Here is a 27,766-nt window from a genome sequence, read left to right on the forward strand (position 1 = left end):
GTGTGTGTGTGTGTGTGTGTGTGTGTGTGTGTGTGTGTGTGTGTGTGTGCGTGTGTGCGTGTGTGCGTGCATGTGCGCACAAGAGGGGAATGGGAAGCAACAAATTACTAGTGTCTGGATTATTAGAGATTCCATAGATAGTTTCATCATTTCATTTTTTTAAAAAGAGTATTTGCAGCAGCCCTCAGTTATATTTCAAAAGTTGTAATTAATTTACTTTGGTGTTTCCTCTATCCTCATATTGTTGTAGCATCTAATTGCTCGCCACATATTTCAGTTCATTTTTATTTATTTGGTGGAAGCAAATGTTTCTCCCTCATTCTGTCTTTTCCAGCTGTTAGGCTAATGGGTACTGTCTTAGGCACTTGCTTGTACTCCCCAAGCTGTGACTAGAACCTCAGAAACTGTTGATAGTAGCTCATGGGAGACAGTTTGTAGTGGAAGGAAAATGGACCTGGAGGTGGGCAGCACTAATTCAAATCCCACCCTGACACTGGCTAATTGTTTGATCATGGAAAAATCTTTTTAACTTTTCTCAGACCCAGCTTCCTCATCCTTGAAAGATTAATGCCTCAGAAGTTGTTGTGAACAAAGTCCTTTGTAAATCCTAAAATGCTGCTTACATATAAGTTATCATTACAGTTTCAGTTATCAACTGAATAATAGCCAGGCCTCTCTCCTAGCTCTAAAAAGGGAAGCAAAAAAGTCCATATATCTCTCCTTCAGGTGAACAGATAACCCAAACAGAGGAAATGTGTCTCCCATGGCTATTTGGGAAAGCATCATGGGAAAATTAACTAGGAATCAGGAGACCCAAGTTTTAATTCTGGTTCTGCCGCTGACTTTCTGATTTTGGGCAAGTAAGTTACTGTCAGCTCCATACTTCAGTTTATTCCTACATAAAAATAGAGGATAATAGTGATGATGATGACAGCTAATATTTATATAGTAGTTACTATATCCCAGACACTGTGCTAAGCGCTTTGTAAAGATTATCCCATTTGATCCTCACAACAACCTATGAGTTAGGTACTGTTATTGTCTCTATTTTACAGATGAGGAAACTGAGGCAAACAGAGATTAAGTAATTTGTCCAGGGTCACACAGATAGTAGGTATCTGAGCAGTATTTGAACTCAGGTCTTTCTGACTCCAGGCCCACCATTTTATCCACTGTGCCACCTAGCAAAAGGCATTTGGTTCAGTGGTCTACCAGGGATGCGGAACCTGTGGCATCAAGGCCACGTGCGGCCTTTTAGGTCCTCAAGTGTAGTTGTTTGACTGAATCCAAACTTCACGGAACAAATCCCCTTAGTAAAAGGATTCCGCATCCCTGGGTAACTCCTTCAGTCAATCAGTAATCATTTCTAAAGAGCCTATTATGTGTCAAGCGCAGTGCTAGGTCCGGGGGACACATGAACAAAAAATAACCAAATTCCTTCCTTCAAGGAGCTTACATTTTATCTAGGGAAACAACATGCAGACATAATTAAATACAAATGTAGCAACCTTTCTGAGCTAACTTCTCAACTTCTACGAGCCCTGACTGGATCACTCAAAGGATGACTGATTGTTCTTCTCAGAATTCTCAGAGTTAGCCTGAGGGGCTGTGGTTACCACTGCTAGAGAGCAAGAGGCTTCATCTGGCATGCTCTACATTAGTTACTAGCCAGTCAGACCTAATTAGCTTTTAATTAGAAGTATTTATGAAACAAAATAAGAACACTTGGTTTAAACGTAATTCTCCCAAAAGCCTGGTATACACTCTCTCACAAGAATAGACAGAGTCTAGGGCAGGGGTGCCTGAAGGTCTTCAAGGTCCTCAAATACAGCCCTTTGATTCAAAGATTGGCCATGCATGTCTTGAGCTCAGCCCTGAGACCCAGTTGGCTTTTGAATCACTTGAGGACCTAGAGAATCATATGTGGCCTCAAGGCCGCAGGTTCCCCACCCCAGTCTAGGGGAAAGTGGACTCAAGCTTAATGAGCCTTTGTGGTAAATGGGTAAAAACCTTGTGATTTTGGAAAGTCCTTTCCTCCCTTTGTGGAGTCCTCATGAAATTCCTCTTTGGCACGTGTTGTTTTCTGCAGGGCTTTGAGGATTGATGCCCTTGGGGGCTACAACTGCTTTTCCTCAGGATCTCTAGTTTATCCCTAGATCCCAATGGCTGCCAGCCATTCAGGGACACTGCTGCCAATGCAAATGAGATGTTTAAATCTTCTGACCTTTTAGACTTCACAAGACTATCTGATCATGTGATGCCCTCTCAAAGGCACGTCCGTCACTAGATTGGCCTACTATTACAACGCCAGATTTTGAACAAGATTGAGGGCTTGAAGGATGTGACTCTTCAAGCAACCACAAGCTACATCCTGTGTGGAAGTGTCATCCATATTCGTTCATTGTATACCTACAGTTGGGGGTGGTAGGTACCTGTGTGATTCAGCAAAAGAAACTGAGAAGGAGCAGTGATATAGGTAGAAAAAGGCAAGAATATCATTAAAACCCAGGAAGAAATGAGTATCTGAGGGGCAATTAGGTGGCGCAGTGAATAGAGCTCTGGCCTTGGAGTCAGAAGGACCTGAGTTCAAATCTGGTCTCAGACACTTGACACTTACTAGCTGTGTGACCCTGGGCAAGTAACTTAACCCTGATTGCCTCACCAAAAAGCAAAAGAAAAAAAAGAAGTGAATATCCAGGAGGTGGGGGATAATCAAGGGACAAATGCTTCAGAAAGGTCCGGCTTGGCCGTGTATGTCATGAGTATGGAGAAATGACCCTGAGACCCAGCTGGTAGTACTCTTCACAGGGAGGAGCAGAGGTGATTTCCAGTGACTATTTATAATTCATAAAATCTATTAATAGAAAATCAGAAGATAAAAAGAGAATCAGTACATGGAATAACAATGAAAAGCTGTAGAATCTCATTCTCTAAAAATTTTTAAAAATAAGATGCATTCCCATTATTTTAGGATGTTTTGTCAGTTCCTGTCTGAAAAAAGGAAGGTGAGCTATCAAGACTTTTTTTTTTTTTAGTCCCAGGATTACATGAATTTTTTTCAATTCACAGTAACTAGGGGAAAAAATAAAATGAAAAAAAAAAAAAACCTTCAAAGACCCTGTGGAGAGATTTGTTGATTTTGGAGGAAGTTAAAATTAAAATCCTTTTAATTGGAGATATGGCGGGGGGAGGCAAAGTTAAAATACAATACTATGATTCCATTGGTGGTGGTATTATCTCTATTAATGGCCCAATGATTCCTTCTATATTTTAGTAGATAATCTTTATGAGCAGCCTAGTCTGAAAAGATCCATCTCCCAATGGCCAACTTTGTGGTGATGAGCCCCATCTTTGCTATGTACTTTGTGTATTTTTGTATTTCAAGGATCAGTAATTTCATGAGTATCTTTGTGCCTTCTGTTAATGAGTCAAAACTCTCTAAAGCTAAGAAAGAAAGCCTCATCTCAGATGACATTTGTAAGTTGCTGTGTTTGAAAGAAAAAAAATTACCTTTTCATCAACCTTCTATTGATAGTTCCTTTCAAAGGTAGACTGGTCCTCAGCCACTAATGATCATCAGATCCATATCTGAGTACTTTTCAACTAGATTGACTTGCTAGGACCTATTAAAACTTGAAGTCTCAGACCTTAAGGTCACCTCCCTATAATGTTGGAACATCATAAAGAGTAGGATTTTAGTGAAGGAGGAACTAATAATATAGGCAAGAAAAGAAGAAGACAGAATGACATAACATCTTGTGATTGGGAGAACCTAGTATTTGAGCAGAAGAAAAACTATTTGAGACCAAAAATCATTCAAGGGCAGATTAAATAGGCCTATTGTTTTTCTGGATATTCTTTCATATAAACATGAATTTTTAAACCTAAAGTATCTATAGCAGATATTTTGAGATCTTGGTTAGATTCTGCTTATTCTCCTTCTGTTGTGGGAATTGTTTCAAATACATTTGAGTATTTTCATTAGATAATGCTATTTTTGGACATGTGAAGAAAAGAAACCTAGATTGAGATGCAATTACATGGCAGAATCTTCTTGCTGCCTAATAGGGTCATGTATTAAAATAATTTGTCCCCCTCACTCTGACTTGCTAATATCAGCACTTACATTAGATGTTTTGAGATAAAGAAAGATTCTCTAATTAAGGAAAGGAAAATGATTAAATTTCTTTCTTGGGAGATTCAAACTGAAGGCAACTGCCTTCAGAATAGAAAGTTACTACACTATTCCAAGCTTGTGGGCTTTTAAATAGAAGGAAATCAATTTCAGTGTCCAATATCAGAGACCATAGCATAATTGATAGAGAGCTAGCCTTGAAGCCAGGAAGACCTGTGTTCAAGTCTCATCTCTGACACTGGCTGTGTGACCCTTGGAAAGTCACTTAACATGTCAGTTCATAACCCTTTAAGTCTACAAGTTACTGATCCATATTGATAGAAGGGATTTCCTCATTCAGGAGGTCCTAATTCCAGTGAAATCGCAAGTGCAGCCCCTATCTGTACCCCTCTATTTGCTGAATAGTGTAGAAATGTTCTGTGGATTTGATATCTAACTTCAGAAAGTAAAACCAGTTCTGGCGTCTGGAAGAATTACATCAAAGATATTAGAGCTAAAGCCAGTAAGAGGTGCCATGGTAGATAGTGTTGGACCTGCATTTAAACGATGCCTCAGATCACACTTAATATCTGGGTAAGCCTGTACAACTTAATCTCTCAGAAACTGAATTTCTTTCTCTATAAAATGATACTAGCAATAGTTGTGCTATCCACCTTACAAGATTTCTGGAATGGAAGGGCTCTGCAAACCTTACAAGGCTATATGAATATGAATCATAATTATGCTAACAACAAAGTTACGGGAAATAGTAGGACCAATAAGAAGGGAACTTCATTATACTGCTATTACCAGCATCTAAGTGTAACAGTCCATCAAATGAATATTTAAGGAGTGAGAAGAGCCCTGGAGAACCCAGATTTGAATTCTGGTTCTATTACTTGTATGATCTTGAGCATATCTATGTATTACTTTTGATCTCAGTTTCCCTTTCTGTAAAATGAAGTAGCTAGGTCTGACCATGTCAAACTCAATACTATCTCCCTATTACATCTATGAGGAGCAGATAGGTGGACCAGTAGATAGAGTGTCAAGCCTGGAGTCAAGAAGAACTGAGTTCATATCAGTTCAGATACTTAGCAATGTGAACCTGGGCAAGTCATTTAACCCTGCTTGCTTCAGTTCCTCGTCTGTAAAATGAGCTGGAGAAGGAAATGGCAAACCACTCTAGTATATTTGCCAAGAAAATCCCAAATAGGGTCATGAAGAGTCAGACATGACTGAAAATGATTGAACAACAAAGAAGCTCTGTTTTGAATTCAAGGGTCTTCCTAAACCTGGCCCTTAACTTTCTAATCTTCTTGCATATTCCTCCTCCTACTTGATTTTTCTCACGGTTGATGCCCGTTTCCCATCTTTTTGCCTTTGTTGCTGTGCTTGAAATGTTCTTCCTTCTCTCTGCCCCCTAAAATCCTTGGTTTCCATCAACACTTAGCTTAAGTTGGAAGTCTTTATGGTTCCTCCTGCTGCTGGTACCTCCCCACTAATGTTACCCTCTATCTACTGTGCATCCAATGTAGGTTATTCTAAAAGTCTTCATGCAGTTTTAACCTTTAATAGCATTAGCTTAAAACTACATGGAAACTTGAGGATTTTGAAACACTCTATGTATACTTATTTATACACATGTTGTCTTTGCCAGTAGAAAGTAAGCTTTTAGAGGTCAAGAACACTTTTTTTTGTTTTGTTTTGTTTTTGTTTTTGTTTTGCTATTTTTAGAATATCTGGTGTAGCTAACATTTCATAAGCCCTTTTTAATTGAAGAATCAGTTGGTCCATTTCAGTTCTCAACCTCTGCTCCTAAGAATTGTGAGTATTGCTAGTATATTATCAGGCTGGCCATAAGCTTGTTGCTTTTGGCCAGATTTGGTTGTATACAGAGTAATAATCAGACCTAGGCAAACCTCATGGGCGGATAATTAGAAGAAATCATCTAGTCCAACAGTGTTACTTCAAAGATAATTAAGATGAGGTCTAGAGAGTTTAGGTAACTTGTCCAAGGTTACATAGGTAATAAAAGAGAACATGAATGCCACATCTGTGTTTCCCAGGAAGTTTTGCTTATTAGGGCCATGTCTCTGTGTGTTTTCTCTAGTAGCTGATCCATGGGAAAGAAGCTACCACAACAGTGTGTTGTGTCCATGTTCCCCACCCAGAGCAGGCATCTTGGGACCTGTGATTGTATTTGGAACCTTATTGTGGGTGTTAGGGTATCAATTTGCCACTATAGGCAAGTTTGTGATGATGTAGGTACTTAGATAATAGTCCTGGCTGTTTTTTTCTAATAGAGCAAGAGTGGTTGTACTGGAACTCTACTCATCATCTTATGGGAGCCTTTGATAGCTCCAGACATAACAAATGACAGATTATAGAGTTGATTTTGAAATGATTATTTGAGGCTTCTGCTCATTAGGAAAACTTGTAATTATCTACCATCCAAAAAAGGAATGCCTAGTTCTAGCCATATTTTTAAATGAACATTTTAATTTAAATGAACAGCCATTATTTTTTTCCCCCTATGGGTACTTAAACAGAACTGAGAATTGAACTCAAACTTGGTTCAAGTTCTTTTTTTTTCCTTGTTTGTTCTTGCATATAGTATAATTGTACCCTCTTTTAAGTGGTTCTCTAGAATGAAGCTGATTAAAGTGTTGAATTAACCTCTGAATCTAACAACTGGGTAGGTGGGTCAATTGAGCAGTTACTATATGCAGGCTTTCATACCACTTTACTCTTACTCTAACTTCAGAGAATGCTAATGATTGCAGTATAATTCTGGGAAGTAAAGCTAGCAATCAATTAGTATTTGTTGCAAGAGGTATAAGTTTTAAATGAGTTCACATCCATAGTCTAAAAGAAACATCATTATATAACTTGCTTATCATGTTGATTTTCATTAATTACTATAGAGTACAAAATAGACCAGAACCTTGGAAGCTCAAAACTGTCCTGCTACACTCTTTCCTGATCTTTTTTGTTACAAGAGTTGGAAAAAAAAATGAGACTATTGAGTCTTGAGATTCTAAATCAGAGGTGGGGAACCTGGGGCCTCAAGGTCACATGTAGCCCTCCAGGTCCTCAAGTGTGGCTCTTTGACTGAAACCAAACTTCACAGAACAAATCACTTTAATAAAAGGATTTGTTTTGTAAAACTTGGACTAGGTGAAAAGGCCACACCCAAGGACCTAGAAAGTCACTTATGGCCTCCAGGTCACAGATTCCCCACCCCTGCTCTAAAGCAACACTTACCTAAATAAAGAGCTTTAGGTAGGGGTTCTTAGTTGTTCAATCATTTTCAGTCATGTCTAACTCTTTCCTACCCCATTTGGGGTTTTCTTGGCAAAGATATTGGAGCGGTTTGCCATTTTTTCTCCAGCTCATTTTATGGATGAGGAACTGAGGCAAATAGGGTTAAATGACTTGCCCAGGGTCACACAGCAGGAAAGTGTCTGAGGCCAGATTTGAACTCAGGAAGATGAGTTTTTCTGACTACAGGCCCAGCACTGTACCACCTAGCTGTCCAGGGAAGAAGTATACCAATTATATTGAAATATAATTATCAAGATTTTTAAAAATAAATTTGACTACAGGTGTTCTTAACCTGTAGCTGAATTTATCTTTCAAATTACATTTAATTATAATTAGTGTGCTTCTTAATCATATGTACTTTATTTTATGCATTTAAAACATTATTTGGAAAAGGGATCCATAGGCATCACTAGACTGCCAAAGAGGTCCATGACCCCCAAAAGTTTAAGAACTCTTGTCTTAGATCAATATGTAGGCATCTATAAGGATATGAATTGAGGGATGCTAAAGCTATGAACCCTCCAAAATATTTTTTGATCAACTTGATAGTATCCCCAAATTCTTTCATTCACATCAAATTGGTTCAGCTTTAAGTAGCTATGTTACCTTGGGGAAATTAATCTCACAGATTATATATATATAATCTCACTTTATATATAAAGTCAAGAATCAAAGGATTTAAGATTAAAGATTTAGATCTGGAGCAAAAAATGGAAGTCATCTAGTCTAACTTTGTTTTTTCAGATAAGGAAACAGGACCACAGAGGTTGTGAGTTTCTCAAGGTTCATATAAATAGTAAAGGATAGAGCTCATTCATCTTTAAAGTGGGGTAATTGAACTGGGCGATCTCTAAAGTGCCTATCAAAACAGGCAAGTCACTTAACTGCTCAGAAATTAAATTTCATCATCTTAAAAAATGGAAAGGAGATAATAATACAATCCCACAGGACTATAATGAAAAAAAGAAGTTTCTATACCTTAAAGTACTCCAAAAACATGAGTTGTTATCGCTGATGTGCTATCCATTTTCAAATGCCAACTCAACTGTCTTTTTTTTTTTTCTTCCATCATCCAGCCCAAACTGATCTCTCCCTTCACTAATTGTTCTCTGGAGGCAAGTAGAACAAGTTAAATCCTTGTTCCAGTGATTTAACTTCTTCGAGTACTTAAAAACAATTATCATATACCTCATAAGTCTTCTACAAATTAAATATCCCCTGATCCTTTGGCTGATCCTAGTATGAAATGATCTCCAGGCCATTTACCATGTTGGTTACTTTCTTCTGATCATACTCTGGGTTGTGAATATATTTTGAAAATATGTATTGTAAGTATATTTTCTAAAATGTGTTTCCTGGAAATGAACATAGCATTCCAGATATACTCTGATTATGTAGAGTAAGATAGGATTATACCCTTCCTTATTCTGGGCACTATATCTCTTTAATGTAGTCCAAGCTGATATTGACATTTTTGGTAGCCATATCACATTGTCATAGACAGTAGTTGCAAAAGAATTAAGAAGGCAATGATTACTTTGGACTAACAGAGATGTCAAATTTCTGAGGTGGGGTGGGGTCAGGGGAATTACATTAAAATGTAATTGGGAAATGTTTAACAAAATAAATAAAAATACAGTACAGCATGGATCATGAGGATGGAAGAATTCACAAAAGAGATGATAGTTGACTTGGATTTGAAGGATGCATAGAGTAACAGTAATAATAGCTCACATTTTTAGAACACCTTAAGGAATGGAAACTATTCTTTATCACAAACCTATGAGGTTGTATCATTATTCCCTCCTCACTCTCCTTTTTATATGAAGAAATTGAACTTTTTATATGAAGAAATTGAGCAGTTAAGTGACTCACCCATGCTAGTGTGCATTTAGAAAGTCACCCAGTTTAGTCAATTCATTTTAACAGATAATAAATGTGAGGTCCTCATAGCCTAAATCAGACATTATCATTCCTGTATAATGTCTTCAACCTACATTTTCAGTCTCCCCCCACCCAGTCTCTCCTTCTCACTAATTGAGCTAATTGGACTGATAGGTCTTCCCTGATCTGGTCCTGAGTATTCTCAGTTCCACGCATCCCCAGAATGTTCTGTCTCATCATTTATGCTGTCTGAAATCCTTTTCTTCCTTCAAGGCTCATCTGAGGTGCTGAAGACTTTATCGATCACCCTAGCTAAAAGTCATCTCTCTTAAATTTTCCTATAGCATTTTGTCTGAAGCTTTCATTTGCTCTTATCACACTGTTATCTTGTATTGAATGTGTTGTGCATAGTATAAGGGTCTATTCTATGTCATTTTCATCCCTCTACTGAGTTAGCATATAATGAATTTTTGTTGGATTTGGGTTCATTGCTAGTCCCCTTTACGAACATAACCTTTTTTAGTGTCATGGAGCCCTACCTAGTCAGCTAGGTTGCACAGTGGATAGTGTACTTGACCTGGAGTCAGCAAGTTGCTGGTGGTTGTTGTTATTTAGTCATTTTTCAGTAGTGTCCAACTTTTTCTGACTCCTTTTGGGGTTTTCTTGGCAAAGATACTGGAGTATTTTGCCATTTCCTTCTCCAGCTCATTTTACAGATGAGGAAACTGAGTCAGAATTGAGTGACTTGTTAATGGTCAGATAGCTAGTAAGCGTCCAAGGCTAGATTTGAACTCAAGTCTTCCTCACTCCAGGTCAGTCACTTTAGGAAAACTTTAGTTGAAATCCAGCTTCAGACACTTACTGTGTGACACTGGGCAAGTTACCTAACATCTCTTTGTTTCAGTTTCTTCAGCTGTAAAATGGGGATTAAAAATAACACCTACCTCACATAGTGGTGTGTAAAGAGCAAATGGGATACTTGTAAAGTGCTTAACATAGTTCCTGGCATATAGTAAACATTCAATAAAAACTTGTCCCCTTCCCCCTGTTCCCCATTGGCAGTCTAGTGAAGCCTATGAGCATCTTATCAGAATAATGTTTTTAAATATATAAAATAACATCAAATTCAAAAAAATGATTTTTTGAAATATTTTTATCAAAATACTAAAAATGGAAAGTTCACAGGACCCCCAGAATCTTTATGGGCAGATTAAGAACCCCTTCCCTACTTTGTTTAAATGCATCCTATTCCTTGTTTTTTGGGGTTGTTTTTTTTCCTCTCCTTGCCTTCACCCTTTTCTTCCCCTTTTTCCTGTCCCCCCTTTTTTAACTTCATAAATAAAAGCAAAATAGAAGTAGTTTATTACTTACAATTATGAATGCTACTAGGTCTACACCCCAAAGAAATGAGAGAAAAAGAAAGAACCTATATGAACAAAAATATTTGTAGGGGCAGTGGATAGAGCACTGGCCCTGGAGTCAGGAGGACCTGAGTTCAAATCCGGCCTCAGACACTTGACACTTCCTAGCTGTGTGACCCTGGGCAAGTCACTTAACCCCATTGCCTAGCAAAAAAGACAAACAAAATAAAACATATGTATGTATGTGTGTGTGTGTGTGTGTGTATATATATATATATATACACACATATTTGTAGCGAACCTTTTGGAGGTGGCAAAAAATTAAGAACTGAGGGGTTGCCATTCAACTAACGAATGATTGAACAAGTGATGGCATATGAATTTAATAAAATGCTCTTTTGCTTTAAGAATTGATGAAAAGGACAGTTGTGGAGAAACCTGAGAAGACTTGTGTGAACTGATGTAGAGTGGAATAAGCAGAACTAGGAGAACAATTTATACAATAACAATAATATTATAAAGACAACCACCTTTAAGAAATTTAGGGGGCAGCTAGGTGGCGCAGTGGAAAGAGCACCAGCCCCAAAGTCGGAGGACCCGTGTTCAAATCCGGCCTCAGACCCAACACTTGACACTAGCTGTGTGACCCTGGGCAAGTCACTTAACCCCAATTGCCTAAAAAAGAAAAAACTATCCTGAGAAGTTTCAACTGATCAACACAATGACCAAGCACAGTTCCAGAGGACTCACAATTAAATAAGCTACCTACCTCCTGATAGAGAGGTGATAGACTTCGAGTACAGACTGAGACATTTTGGGGGCCAGGTAGAGGCTATTGCCAGTGTAGAAATGTGTTTTGCTTGACTATGCATGCTTGTAACAGGGGTTCCTTTTCCCCTATTTTCTCTTTGGGGGCAAAGGAGTTAGATAGGAAGAAAAGAATATGAATCTGAAAATAAAATTGAATTAAAAAAAAGAAAAAAATCAGCAAAAACAATTTTAATTGTTATAGATGGGCACTGAAAAGAATGATAGCATGCATTTAGAAAACAGTGTGAGATGGCAAATAGAGCACTGGCCTGCAAGTCAGGAGTACTGAGGGTTCAAGGCCTTCTGCCTCTTATAAATAGTGGTTGTGTGACATATCATGTAAACACGGAGTATCTCAGCTCCTTTAAGACTCTAAGTTGCAACTCGGGTCTTGATCTGGGAGTTTCCTCATTGAAACTTCCTTTTATTAGCGAAATAATAGGGAAAGAAGGAAAGAAGGGAAAAAGTATCATCTAGCTCTTATTGTGCAGGACGAGGGAATAATGGTAAAAAAAAAAATCATAGAGTTATAGAATTTTGAGTGGGAAGGGCCATTAGAAACCAAGTCCAGCTCTTTCATTTTGCAAATAAGATCAATATGCTAATTTTTCTCCCATCAAAAAAATTCAGCTTGAAATACAGAATGTTCATTGGCAAAGCCACTTCCCCTTTCCCCATTTATTTCTGCGCTGTATAGGACCTGTGCCTATGGTTAATCAGCAGGAGTAACATCTGTGCCAAGAAACTGTGCCCACAATTTTTTCCTTTGGATAACCATTCATTGTCCTGAAAGAAGTAATTTATCAAAGTAGTTTACTTCTGGAGAGCAGTTTATTCAGCCCTTATACTCTATCATCATAGCACATTGTTTCTATGACTGAAGGTCAGGGAAGCTCCAAAGGGGTGGTAAAAAACAGAATTAACACTTACTAAATTGAATCTGGGTCCAGCTGGGACTGACCCCAGTGAGTCTGCCTAGATGCAAGAAAGGACAGGGTCATGCTAGGGGTAGAGCCTAGGTAACAGAGAAATGGACTTGGAGTCAGCAGAAGCTCAGTTGGAATACGAGCTTTCGGTCGTTGGGCAAATCATTTAGGCTCTCTCAAACCTTGGTGTTTTCATCTGTAAAACAGAATAATAATAGTTCCTACCTTACAGGGTTGCAGTGAGGATCACATGAAATTATCTATCTGAATATCTGTCTGTCTGTCTATCATAGTCCTGGAGACACTATATAAATACTAGTTACTATCATGAATAATAATACTAATTTCTGTCAAGGCAGCGGTAGTCTGCCCATAGAATGACAGATCTAGATCTGGAAAGGACATCAGAGACAATTGAGTCCAAACCTTTGATTTTACATGTACAGAAACTGAGGCACAGAGAGATTAAATGACTTGGTGAAATTGATGGTGCTAGCATGACAAAGGTAGAGTGATAGGACAGATTATGTGATGACTGAATTGTTGAAGATAGCAAGAAATCATGGTTTATAATAAAAGGTAGTAAGGTGAGAAAGCATCTAAGCAAAATTCCTAGGCAGCCATTTCAGAAGGGGAAAGGAGGCCTATGTATATAGCTCTAGACAAATGAGTATTTGCAATTTCCTTGTGGATTGATGCCACTTAACTAAGTAGATGTAGACACATTGCGGACTATGTTATCCAAACTTAATTGCGATATTATACTGCTTGAATTAGGGGTTCAGGAAGGGAACAGTAGTGGTTGTACTGGAATAATTCAATGGAATTTTGGTCCATGCCAAGTCAGTATGTAGCCGGGGAATTTCAGTGATAAAGGCAATGCAGTACTTGCCAGGACGTGAGAGTCTGGCCTCTTACAGGTCTGCAGACAGAGATTATTACATAGGAGGAAGGAGAGAGAGAGAAAGAGAGAGAGAGACAGAGAGAGAGTGTCAGGATGATTGCAGCAAGGGCGCAACATGATGGTTCATGGCCCTGCAGGGCCACATTTTCATGTGTGTTTTGCTCTGTTGGGATTCATCCCATTCCCATCCTATGGGAAGGAAAACTATCAGTGGAAATGATAAGACTACCTGTGGTCGCCCAGTATGTTTCCTGTATTTGCTGTTGTGTTGCTACTATCTCAATATCAGTTCACAACGGGCACACAAGGAGTGTTCCTTAATGAATCTGTACTTTCAAGCATAGCGTTTTCTATATAACCTGATCCACATGTGAGGCCACTTGTGTCCTTTGAAGAATGGTAATATGGGCTAGCAATGATCACAGTGTTTTGATTGATAAATCAGCTTCAGGTCTCCTTAGTGTCATAAGAACCTAGGAAAAGATATCTTCCAAGGAGTTGGAGTCAGAAATTTTGCACCTTAGCTTTATCTATTGCTAGATATAAGATCTTGGACAACTTCTCCGAGTCTGTCTCCTCATTTGTGAAATGGGAAATGTTTTCCATGGCAGTGGCAGCAAGAGATATTTAGTTCTAAGAATCAGAGAATTTTCAAAACTGGAAGGGACTTCAGGACCATTTAATCCTAGCCATACCTGAAAAAAAAATCCCTTTAACAATATTTGGCAAGTAATCACACAGCCTTTGCTGAAAGACCAGTGGGGTGAGAGCTGCCCTTTCTCTGAAGGCAACACATTCAATCCTGGATTGCTTTGATTGCGAGGAAGTCTTTCAGTTGTATCCAACTCTTCATTACTCCATTTGGGGTTTTATTGGCAAAGATGCTGGAGTAGCTTGCCATTTGCTTCTCCAGCTCATTTTACAGGTGAGGAAACTGAGGAAAACAGAGTTAAGTGACTTGCCCAAGGTCATGAAGTTAGCAAGTGTATGATCCTGGATTTGAACTCAGGTCTTTCTGATTCCAGGCCTGGCCTTCTATCTGTCTAACTGCCCTAGTCTTTCTTTCCTGATGTCAAGTCTAAATTTAAGTCTTTCCTGATGTCAAGTCTAAATTTAAGTCTTTTCTGATGTCAAGTCTAAATTTAAGTCTTTCCTGATTGATGTCAAGTCTAAATTTAAGTCTTTTCATCTTCTTCCCAGTGCCACTAGCTCTTCTCTCTGGGGACAAGCAAAGCAAATCTAATTCCACTGTTGACCTTTCCACTAATCAAAGATAGCCACCGAATCTTCACTTCTCCAGGCTAGATATCTCCAAATAAGGCTGACATCCTCCACGATAGCAGCCTCAGATGGCATGGAAATGATGCCAAACACGATTTTTCTCAAAATCCTATTATGAAGCTATAATCCAAGAATTTATTTAAATTGTAATTAATCTGGTTATGATTTCAATCTTTACTATCGCTTGCAATATTTCTCTTTTATTACTATCATTGTGTACCAAAGTAAAGTGGTAATTCCTTTTCTGGCATAAATCCAAGATCCGCTGGCTTGTAGTCCAATATTTTTGTCATCACACTGTATTGTACATATTTAAGCCTTAAGGTGTGATTTATAATTTAAGCATTTCAGAATTTATTGAACATCTCTAGGGCTACTCCAGTCTAGTCACTCTAGTCACTCTCAATACTTTAGACTTCAACTATATTCCCACTGAATCTCCATTTTCCCTGACTATTGAGCCTTATTATTATTACTTTAATAATTTATCTTCACAGGAGCTCCTTCATCTTTTTTTATCACATTAAGTATTCCTCTCTTAACTTCCTCTAACTCCTAAGAATACTCTTTGACAAAAAGTAAAGTACAATCTTTGATATAAATTATGTTAAAGAACAATACAAAGTGCTTGCGGGTGATTAATACAAAATAGTAATATTTTCTAGAGTGCATCATGGCCAAAGCATTCCAACATTTCCAAAGGCCTTTGATTCTACAAGGTTTGATGGCAGCCTTGGGTAAGACAGGAATCTAGAATTTCTATTCCTTAGAAACTTATATGTCTATTCAACATTTTTTCAGTGAATGTTTCTTACACATTTTAGTCTACATAGAGTACTGTGGTAGCCCCTGAAGTAAAAATAAAACTTAGATTAGGGATAATAACCGCCCTCATGTGGTTCAAAGTCTGAGAGGGGATTAATACACATAGAAAACAATATTTCATACTATTATCTGATGGGTTCACTGGAGAGTTACAAAGAAAAGTACTGTGAAGTCTCAGTGTAAGGTTATTATGCACAGGGTGGAGCAGAGGAAGTTTCATGACAGAAGGGCTGTTTAAGATGGAATTTCAATAATAGAATTTACATGATAACTTTATTACATATTTAAAGGAATAGCAAGTTATATATAATAGATTTGCAGTTCCATGTGCAATCATCATTTTTATTTTACTATGTTATGGAAATGCTTGTTTTATTCCATAAATTAAAAAAATAAAAATTAAAAAAAGGATGGGGATTTCATTAGCAAAAGGAGGAAGGAAGGATATTTCAGGAAGAGGGAACAGCATAAGCAAAATTATGAGAAGGGGCAGAGAAGAAGGGACATCTTAGGTCATGTTCTAAGGACCAAGAACAGTTGAATTTTGCTGGAGCCAACGAGCGCATAAGATTAAATGAAGCAGGAAAGGTAGCATGGTGTCAGATTATAGAGGACTTTGAATGCTGGAAGAAAGTGTTTGAAATTTACTTGATAAAGAGTGGGGAGTTATTGAAGATTTTTGGACAGAGGAGTGACATGATCAGAATTATATAAGTAATGAATTTTAGTCTGGAAGGAGCATAAATAATGTTTCAGAGCAAAGAGAGAGCATGGTGGTATATATAATTATTGAAAGAACTATTGTAATAACCACGTAGGTGGTAATGAGTGTGGCAGGTACATAAGTAGAATCCTCAGGACTGTCTCTTTTAATAGAAGAATTAAGGGAGAGGGACAAGTGAAAGAATAAATCCAAGGTTTTGAACATAGAAGATGGAGACAATATCAGAGAACTGACAGTGTTTGAAATGAAGAAACAGGTTTAGAAGAAAAGGTGATTTTTTTCAGCTTTGAAATGCCAGTAGGAAAGCCAGATGGAGCTGTGACTATGACATACTGCCCCTTGCCAGTATCATGCACAAACATGATTAATGAAATAGGAATAACCTACTAAAAAAATGTGATATTTTTTTCCCTCCTCAGGAAAAAAGGTAAGCATTCTTAAAATGCATATGCAATATGGATATGAAATTGTGTTTGTTTTGTGTGGCGATAATTAGAGAATGAATCAAATGTAATGAAAATGTAATGCATATGAAACATAAAAATATGGCATTCTAGAGCTGAAAGGAACCTCAAAATCCCTGTAGAGGGGAAGCATGTTTTAATGGGAAAAAATACCACCTAAGTAAAAAAAGAGATGCACTTAATAAACTCCTTTAAAAAAAAAAGACATTGGAATTCAAGTCAGGAGACAGGACTTCTGGTCTCCAATTAGGTAGTTCTTTATCTACCATGTAACAAAGGGCAAGTCAGAGCAGCTATGTGGCACAGTGAATAGAGAGCTGGTCCTGGAGTCAGGAAGACTCATCTTCCTGTCAAATCTGGCTTCAGTTACTGACTGTGTGACCCTGGCCAAGTCACTTAACCCTGTTTGCCTCAATTTCCTCATTTGCTGTAAAATGAGCTGGAGAAAGAAATGGCAAACCACTCCAGGATCTTTGCCAAGAAAACCCCAAATGGGGTGATGAAAAGTCAGACACGACTGAATAACAATGGGCAAGTCACTTTATCTGGGAACTTCTCCTTTTCTATCTGTAAAATAAGGGAAATGATTTTTCAACATATTTCTTTTAGGAGAATTTTTAGGCAAATTCTTTTTAGACATTAAAACACTGAATACATGTGAATTGTTATCATGATCCAGTCCACCTGTCTTTTGTAGATGACACTGGGGCTCAGGGAGGCTGAACAACATTCTTAAGGTCACACTGATAAATGGCAAAGATGGAATTGGATCCCAGGACTCCCAACTCCCCTCCAATGCTTGAAGGCCACATATGCCTGTTTATGTGTTTGTATACAATATACACATTTATCAGAGAGATCTGAATCCCATACTAAAGAGAAACTGATAGTATCATTTCATCTTAGAAAATGGCAAGGATATGTTAATATATGTAGGATTGTAGATACTAAACTGCATCGTTTTTCTATTATTTTGTGGAATATTGATTGATGAATAAAAATGGTCATCTATAGTGAAAATTCAGTGACCGTTTTCCCATGGCATCTCCCAATAAGAATGGAATTATATCTGCAGGGTGATGGAAGAGTATAGACTAGTTACACAGTAAACAATTTAACAGCTATTCTCTTGTGTGAAGGAAAAGAAGAAATGTCCACTTCTAATCACAAAACTTTTCAGAGCATTCTATTGCACTCATAAAATCCACGCATTTGGATCCTAGTTCAAATGGTAGCTACTGATGTAAAAAAAAATTAGCATATGGTCAGATATGTGTCTTGGGCCCATCCAAGAAGATTCTCAGTTTCTAGGAACCCTTCCTAGAAAGAAGATCTAGATCTAGAACCCAGATCCTTAGACTCATGGAATAGCACTTTTCACATTGAACAGCTCTGTAGTTTCCTAGAGCCAGTTACAGTCAATCTCTAAGTCCTTCACTTTCTGAGTCTTCATCTACTTGTACTGTCTAGTGAAATTGATATTTAGTATAGTGGCCTTGGCATATTATAAAATCATCAAAAACAGACCAAGATATGGTTGCTATCACAGATATTTAATGAGTAAAGAAAATGGTCTGAGAGATTTATTTTGTTTTACCACAAGAGTCAAACTAAAAAGAGAAAAAATTAACTAGAATACCTCTTCCCTTCCCATGTTACTCTATCCATTTGATAGAGGTTTGATTACTTCTACTTTTATTATTAGCATGAATAAATACAATCAATTTTAAAACAGTAGAAAAATTGCTACTGGGTGAGATAGATAAGTTGACTGTGGATTTGATCATGGTAGAATCAAACAAGACCTAAAAATTCAGTTTGTAAAAAAAGGCTTAAATACTGAAACTGTAACCCTTTGGGATGATTTAATTAGCTGTGGAGAACTGATAATATTGGATTTTAGAGTGAGAAATTCTGTGTAAATATTGGTCTAATATTGGTCAAGTCACTTAACGCTCTGGGCCTCAGTTTCCCAAAAATCACATAGAGGCAGGGGTAGGACTAGAGCTCATGTCCCTTGGTAAAGGACTGAGCTAGTTTACCTTTGATGTCTTTTCTATATTTAAATCTTTAGTCCCTAACTATACAGTCTGGGATGAATTTTATGACACATCTAGAGATGCCAAAAATGGATAAGTGATTTTAATTCCCCAATGTGGTAAAAACTTTGCAAATATTTGGCATCCTTTCATGTTCTTTAAACTATCAGTCATACATGTACTAGAAGCATGAACCATTCATGTTCCCTGGGATATTGTATAGTGATTTTCACTTTTATTTATTCTTTTTTAAAGAATGTAACATTGTAATAGTTTGTTCATTTACATATGAATATATTTAGATTTTTTTTCTTGGAAATTCTTTCATCTAACATTTGTCCCCTCTTTTCCTGATTCTCTTTCAGATAGCAGTTCTGTGGATGAAAAGGTTTCAAATCATATTTTTTTTTCCTAAGGGATCTTGTCTATTGTCCATGTTTGTTTGTGATATAGTTGACCTGTTTTTTGGTTCCTTTGTTTTAGTTGTGATATCTGCATGTTTCCCAGCTTTCCATCATTTGGTTGTCCTTTGAGTGTCTCTCCAATATGTTGCATTTATTAAGATGTTAGCCTTTCACAGCTGTGCTTCCTTTATTTCATATCTGCCACCCTAGGGGTCTGCTACGGTCAAACACAGAATCTGTTCTTATGTCTGACTAATCATGCCCTTCCTGAACACATCACAGTCTTCACTACATAGTTGAAGATTTGTAACAGAACAAGTATTGGGGAAGACAAGCTGTTGTCCTGGATTCTCCCAGAGCTTTTTTGTAAATGCCGACAGCCAATTGTCAAAAGGCCCCAAAACAAATAAACAAAAAACCACTCTACCACACAAAAATATAGTAGCTTTGACTTGCAGCTGACCCTGCCTAGCATTTGGCATCCTAGGTGTTACATGTATAGTGCAGTTGACCTGTGTCCCCAGTACACAAATATTACACCAGTAAAATGCTAAATATGTCTTTTCTTTTCTTATTCTTCATTTAAGGCTCGAATAGTAAGTGGGAGTGGTCTGGATGCTTCCCAATTCAGTGCGCTCCAAGCATTTGGGTAAGTGTAATTTCACTGCCTTTCTTATCCTTTACACCAAGTCTCTCATGGTTTCTCCATCCCCTGTAGAATTACTGCCTACAATGAGTTCTGCACTCAGAGTTGGGGGGATTTTTATTTTTCTTGAGAAGATAGTTGAAATGCAGACAATGCAGTAGTACAATGGGGCGATGGGCAATATTATCCTTTATTTTCTTAGATGCATGCTATCTAAAGGAAGAGTGTAATATATGTGGTATATAGATAGGGGGCAAGTCATGGAATCACATGGACTTGGGTTCAAATCCTGTCTCTGGCTTATACTAGCTTTGTGACCATGGGTAAGCCATTGAACTCAGTGCCCCCTAGGTAATTCTCTCGAAATAGAAATTCTGGACCATTTGCCAGTTTTCATCAATGGAGATGGTGATCACAAGGAGAGTTTCTTATAAGAATGAAATCAAAGACATTTGATTTGACTCCCCACAAATACTAAGAGAGTGACAGGTGGTGTGCTGGTCCATGTCTCACCTCTGACACTAGGTCTGTGACTAGGTAAGTCATTCAATTTTTCTGAGCCTCAGACAATTTTCTAATTCTCTTCTACTAAGTTATACAATGTCTGGCATTTAATAGGGCTTGATAAATGCTCTCTGATTCATTCAATCCATCAATCAGTAAACACTTAAATGCTTTTTGTATACAAGGCATTATGCTAGGAGTATTAGGGATATAAGTCCACTTTGGTGGATGGAGTTTTCCCACCCTTGGATTCACAGATCCTTGACCATATAATCATTAAATCATTCAGGAAAACACAGAATTGGGGAGAAGGGGAGACAACTTATTCTGAAATTCATTATCTGCATGCAAGATTCTAAATGGCATTGATTATTTAGAGCCTCCTGCTATTCACGAATATATGTTTATGTTCACGTGTTAAAGAACCAGGTAGGGGTCTGGCTCAATTATTTCTTCACTTGGAGGTCTTACTGGAACATCTTTTCTTTCCCCATGGGTGCTAATCAAAATGTCAAAAGAACAACGTCCAACATGACTAAATGCCTTTGGGGGAAGGTGTCTGCCCCTTTTTGGAGTGCTGCATTTGTACACCATGCTACTTCTGCTCTGAAGTGAAAAGAATTGCCAAGTTCTGGTTGGGTTGGGATTGTGCTCCTAATTCAAAAGAATAATGGCTTGGGAAAGTTAGCAGAGCTCTTTGAGCCAATGGTCATTTCAGCTAAACCTTGAGGTTATACGCTAGTTCTAGGCTTAAGAATATGAAACAATGTCTCCTAAGATCAAGTTGAAAAGATCTCCTTTCTAGTTTTATTCATCAGCAGATTAACAAAAGTCAGGCACCATTTTCCAAAGTGATTGTAATACAAACAGATCTATCATACAAATATTGCCCTGGGCAGGGTAATGTGCTTGAAAGATTAGTAAACTAGCAGTTTAGCTAGAATCTCAGTTATGCTGCTACCTACTGTATAACTCAGAGAAGCGGAGGTGTCAAATGACTTCTTCAGTTTCCTCTCTTGTGAAATATGTAGAATACAAACTTGCCCTGCTTTCTCTCATTACATGGGAGGGAGATGGGGAGGAAAGGAGTGAGCATTTATTAAGTGCCTATTATGTCCCAGGCGTTTTGCTAAGAACTTTAAAATATTATCTAATTTGATCCTCACAACAAGCCTATGAGGTAGGAGCTATTGTTATCCCCAATTTACAGCAGAGGAAACTGAGGCAAACTCAGGTTAAGTAATTTCCCCAGGGTCACACAGCTAGTAAGTGTCACAGGCTAGATGTTTATTGCTCGGGCTTGACATATAACTGATCTAACTTCTTTTACAGTTTTATGTCTCTGGTTATACCAATCATTACTCTTCAAGTATTACTTCCTTCCTTGGGAATATGCTGCAACCCATTTACACCCATCATACATTTTTCTGTTGATCTTTTGGTGATGTGCAACTATAACTTTTCAGATACTAGGGTTCTATGACTTATCTATATAATAGTACCAGAAAAGCATTGGTGTTAAAAAATAAGGTTTTGTTTCTGGGGCACCAGAACTTGTGAAACACAAATCTAATAGCACCACCCAAATCTGCATTCCCTTAGCCACTTCTCTTTTTTACTGCACTCCATGTTTCTTCTTTTCCACACCATTTAAAAAATTCTCCTTCCCAAACCACTGTTACAATCTTTATTGTCTCTCCTTCCCTACTCATTGCTCATTTGAAAGTCAAGAGACCTTCAAGGCTGACAAAGAATCCATAATACAGACAACACTAAAGTCATATAATGGAGCTGTCATGGTGACTCAACTGAAGGATAGGATTTGGATCCAAAAGACCTGTATTTGAACCGTCATTTTCCTCATCTGTAAACTGAGCAGATTGGACTAAATGATCTCTAAGGTCCTTTCTGGCTTTAGATCCTGTGACTGAGTTCCTTGACTTTTTTTTTTTTCTTATTTCTACTCCTCCTCAGGAAATGAATATTTTGACTGTGCTTAGTGGATTTTGTATTACTTGAATTTTGGTACCTCACAAACAAAGGCCTATATTTTTATCACTAATATTTTTCTAGTGATTTTATATGGCTGAGAATCAAAGATCCCTAGACTCTCAAGAAATAGAGTTGAACGTCACCCAGAGAACAATGGAAAGAAATATGGTGGGTGGAAATGGGCTGCAGCATATTCTCAATGAAGAATGCATGTGAACAGCAGTGAGCATGTAAGAGTTCATCAAAGACATGTACAATTGGAAAGGGAGGAAAGTCAGTCGTATAGCAAGTTCAAGGAGTAACAGAGAGCCCACATTTGGTACCTATTTAATGTCAAGAGACCTACAAGAAAGCTAGCATATTGAATGAACACTTTGTGGAAGACTTAAGGACAGACATGAACATGAGTCACATGTGATAACACATGGATTGGTTGTGATCTTTGCTGTTGGAGGTGAGTGTTTGTATCTATGAAATTCTGGTTCTGTTGTATTTGGTGTCATGTAGGGGGAAAACTTTCACTGCTGGCTGTTACATTAAAAAGGAGCTTTTATGCTAATACTAATCTAGAAAATTTTGTCTTGTCCTAGGCATTTGTAGTCAGTGCCCTGCTAGGGAGAGTGTGCATATCTTCTCTAAGCTATATTAAGGTTGTCTGTGGAAGACTTCCCCATTTTTTCTTCTCTTCCCAAAATAGCAGCCTTGACTACACTAGAATTTAATTATAGAATGAATTAAATAACATAAGAAATTGAAACTCAAGAAAAATAAAGAGATAGCAAAAGAGCTCCTGGCTGTCCCCAATTAAATTTAATATACCTGACTCAAAGGAATTATTTCCAACAGTAGTGAAAGAACTGGTCAATAAGATTACTAAACTGCTGTCCCTGGCTTCTGAAGAATAACAGAGATTGGACAAAGTGCTACGAAACTTGAAATAAGCAAACAGTGTTTTTGTTTTCAAAGGCAAAAATGGGAGGAAGGAAGCAAGCATTTTAAAGTCTTTACAGTGTGCTGGGCACTGAGCTAAGCTCTGGGACACAAAAAGACAATTCTTGCCCTCAAGGAGCTTGCATCTAATGTGAATGTGTGGGGAAGACAATATACAAAAAGAAGATAAAAAAAAATTGGAGTGGTACTAAGGTATTTGGTTCTGGGGAATGGTTTTTAAATTCATACAAAGTCAGCAACAGGCCCAGAAGGAGAATGAAGGCATTCTAACCTTGAATCCAAACTTCACAGAACAAATCCTTTTAGGTTTGTTTGGATTCAGTCAAAGGGCTGCACTTGAGGATCTAGAGGGCCACATGTGGCCTTGAGGCTGCACATTCCCTACCCCTGCCCTAAGACCATCATGAGTTTTCCAAGAACAAGTCATTGACTTCATTTTTGACAGGATTATTTGATGAGGGCTGTGCCATAGACAGAGTATGCTGTGATTTCAAAAAGGCATTTGACATTTTTTCCTAATATCCTTATTGATAAGGTGGTAATATGTTAACCAGATAATGGGATAATTAAGAACTTATTTAAAAACAGAACTCACATAATGTTGATTAATAGACCAAAGTTGGCTTAGAGTCAGGGAAGTGTCTCTGTATTCATTTAATCTTATGTGTCTGTGTGTGTGTGCACATGTGTGATTATTTTAGTGTTCAGAAACCTTGTAGGTCATTATCCTGTAATCCTACAGTAGGATTTAAAATGCTAATTTCTTAAAGCTGTAGAAAAACATTTTTTTTTTTTGGTGAGGCTATTGGGGTTCTGTGACTTGCCCAGAGTCACACAACTAGTGAGTGTTATGTGTCTCAGGCTGGATTTGAATTCAGGTCCTCTTGACTCCAGGGCCAGTGGTCTATCCACTGTGCCACCTAGCTGCCCCAGAAAAGCATTTTCTAGGCAATTGTTCATAATGCCTTTCTTGCCAAGAAAATATTTAAAATAATATTCATGTGATAGGATTCATAATTAATCTAGAAGACATATCTTTTTATACCTGTTTTATACAAAGCAAATAGAGTTCGATGCTGTCTCATTGAGTAGGGTAAATTGAGGCCCAGAGAAGGTAAATTACTTTCTCAAGGTCACATGGTGTCAGCCACATGTCTTGAACACAAGCTTCCTGCTGCCTAGGCCAGCTCTTTTTATTGAACATCAGATTCTCTTCATTTTGTTTGTTTCTTTAGCCTCTATATTTGAGGGTTATTTTTCCTTTTAAAGATTCTGGGGACTGTACATCCAAAAACACAAAGGATGCTTTGTTTCAATTAGCTAAGAATCACCTGATATTTCTACCTTGAAGTAACTATCATAGCCTTTCTTTCCTTCTTTGTGTCCTCCTCAGTCTCTTTCCTAAAATTAGATCACCCTTGAAAATTTGCCTGCTAAATCTGCTGATACTGGATTTGCCTTTTCCAGCAAATCATTCCACAGATCAGTCAATACGTATTTATATTGTTCCTACTATAAACTGCACTTGGTGCAAAGTCTAGTAGGAAAGCAGCCTAATCTCTTTCACATCTATTTAACATTCAATAGCATTAAACACTCCTGGTTATGAAGAAAAAAGGGTTAAAGATAGAATGCAAATTCTCTCTGGCTATCTGATAATGCAATGATCATATTTCATATAACTAAGCATAAATTTGGTGGGTAAAGGAATTATAATCTTTCTTATTTTATGTAAAATTTAAAATCATCTTTATAGTCAATCTTCTTAAGCATATAAAGTTCTCTAAAGTATGAAGGATAGAGCTAGTCATATCTGTAGTACTTGTTTCACAGGTTTTGGGGGAGGATCAAATGAGATATGTATAGCTCTTTGAAAACCACAAATTGTTATACAATTAACATTATTAAAATATGATATTAAATGAAATGGTGTTTTTGGAGCCCTCAGGTCCATGGTCATAATGTTTTAAGTAATAAAATAAATACATGATTGAGTTAACATTACGGTTGGATTCCCTGACATTATGCATTCAGGTGATCAAATTCATTGATTATGCATTAATGATATTATGGTAAAATGGCATTCATCAGGGCCGTATTTGCTGTTATGTAAATGTGGCCATGACCAAGATGTGTCCTTATTGGTGTTTAAGCTGGCTTTAGCCTTACTTCTAATATACGTTGTTTCCCCAAATCAGCCAATCTCTGGAAGTAGCATTAGTGCTATCATGAATATAATTAGATCTAAAACATAGTGAATTAATGTAGTACTGTTTAACATTGGGAAGCCTGTTGAGTAACGGGGAATTATGTAATATTAATGAACCCTAACATCTGATGTGTGAACTTTAATTTTAAGATAACAAGGCTTTAAGGTTTTTCTCAACTATCTATTTTTGGGCTCTGGACATCCACCTTCTGTGAATGAAAAGGGGAAAACCTAATCTTAAAGATCTCTTCTAGACATGAAATTAATTCTACAGTCATGGAGCTTGGCACACCTCAGGGAAATGTAGAAGACTTTTCATTCTGACTGAAATGTTACTGTTTTCCTCTTTGCATAGGGTTGATGTGCTCACTCTCTTTGATTACAGCATTTACTCACTGGTTTCCACCAGAATGTTTGACTGCAGCAATATTAACCACTCAGCTATAAACTCGCTGTTTTGAGACTTATTGCTGGTTTTACGGGGGAAATGTGACTCCCATACCTATAAAATATTTTCCATTTTCTTTAGAAGACACAGTACAGGAATTCATTTATTTGGAGAAGACATTTTCTTCCAACAATTTAGTAGACTTTTAGAGACATTAGTTGCTACTACTTTTGGATGTTAGTCTTATATTTCCTTTTGCCATTTCCAGAAATATTTTTTCTGATCTGTGCCTTTTTTACAATTGTCTTATTTTGCTGACCACATATCTGAAGTTTGAATTGTGCTTAGCATCATTTCTTAAGAATGATAAAAACTAGCCTCCATGAAAGTCCTATCTCCATGGCATAGAGCTGACCCTAACTTTTCCAAGGACAATGCCATAAATTTGGGCAGTTTCTACTGTGTTGGAAAGGCACTGAGTATATGTTCAACCACAGACTTCTGTCTGCTTTCCAAAAACCAGTCTAAGCAAATAGAAGCTTATTACCAAAAGGCTACCTGCTATGTGATTAATTTTTTGGTCATGTCAAACAATAAAACAAACTGTAAGACCAAAAGGGCTATATAGGCTTGATCTGCTGCAGCACAGACAATGTTGAGTGATTTAAAAAAAGTAGGCTAGGAAAGCACAAAGAATCACATGATTTTTAGGTGATCTATAAACATTTACTTAATGGTTGGTTCTTTAAATATAAAATCCTTGTCCCAAAAAGCATTGAATCTGCAACCTTCTACAATAACTGCATTGTCAATTTTGACATTATCCCTTCTTTAACTAAAACAATAAGGTACAAGTAAGTTACTGTTAAATGGAAAGATGGCTCATAATTTCTCCTTGAAGAGGAGAATAGAGGACTAAATTCCACTGAATGCTCAAAGGCAATAAGAAACATCACTTCATGGAACATTTGGTTATCTCACCTTGAACTGAGGCCACTCACTGCAGCTACAGACTCTCTATGTGAATTCCTACATTTGGCAGCATGATGACTGATTATGTGATGATCTAACATCTGTACTAGAAAGAGCGAAAAAGAGAAAACTCACAAACAAATCTTATACATGCAAAGGAAATGTATTAAAGTGCTTTCTTTTCAGCCTGCCAAAATAAGGAATACAAAGTAGTGGGATGCTAAAATATAAATTCAGATTGGACAGCTGGTGTGGCATTTCCAATGATGGTGTCTCCGTTTTTCTTCTTTTTTACAAGAAGAGTTCTCTCTCTGTGTTATAGATGCTCTCTTCTTTTCAGGGATTCTAGGATTATGATCAGTAGAGAGCAATGTATCCTCTGTTTGTTCTGTTTCTAAATCAATGTTTTGGGATCTTTGAGCACAGAAATTGGTTGAGAGGATTAAGAAGATGAGAGTGGAGTATTTTCCTATTTATTCAAGGTTACATGATTGGAAATGTGTGAAGGATCTAATCGTTGACACTTTGGTGCTATGAAGTCATTTAGCCCATTGGACAATACTTTTGAAGTGATACTTGTGAAATAGGGTGTGTATGTGTGTGTGTGTGTGTGTGTGTGTGTTTGTGTACCTAATCTGTTGGTTTTATGATTAAAAGCAAAAACAGGTGAAAAACAATTAAAATTACATACATCCATAGGATATTAGTCCTATGGATAGAACTTAAGTCTTCACAGGAAAGACTTAATCTTATTCTTAAGAAACCTATAGGATATAGGTTTAAGTCTTCTCAGGGAGTGCTACCTCTGAATTGCTTGATCAGTATCAGCAAAATAGCTTTGGGTTAATGGGCTTCTAAGTAAGAGTTAAAGACCTTATGGGGTGCTTATGGTCTTTCCTCTTGGGAATGTAGATAACAGTAACTCAAATTCTATAGGAAGAGAGAATAAACCTTCAACACATCGTTAATCTAATGAGGGGAGAAAAGTCTTAGTTATTAATAGTTATGCACAAATGTATATATCTGTGTATGTGTTCGCTA

The 27,766-nt window shown here is 37.4% G+C and overlaps 1 protein-coding gene across 2 annotated transcripts in view; it reads left to right on the plus strand.

The window, feature by feature from the left end:
* Positions 1–27,766, plus strand: part of UNC13C (unc-13 homolog C) — a 669,423-nt gene that overhangs the window by 116,448 nt on the left and 525,209 nt on the right. For both annotated transcript variants that reach the window (XM_027840843.1, XM_027840842.1), the window contains exons 2-3: positions 19,025–19,047; positions 19,651–19,712. In XM_027840843.1, the coding sequence (XP_027696644.1) occupies positions 19,025–19,047; positions 19,651–19,712 (85 nt within the window). The remainder of the gene's footprint in view (positions 1–19,024; positions 19,048–19,650; positions 19,713–27,766) is intronic.

Source organism: Vombatus ursinus, unplaced genomic scaffold (assembly GCF_900497805.2).
Source record: "Vombatus ursinus unplaced genomic scaffold, bare-nosed wombat genome assembly UNPS02014848.1, whole genome shotgun sequence".
Taxonomy (NCBI): Eukaryota; Metazoa; Chordata; class Mammalia; order Diprotodontia; family Vombatidae; genus Vombatus; species Vombatus ursinus.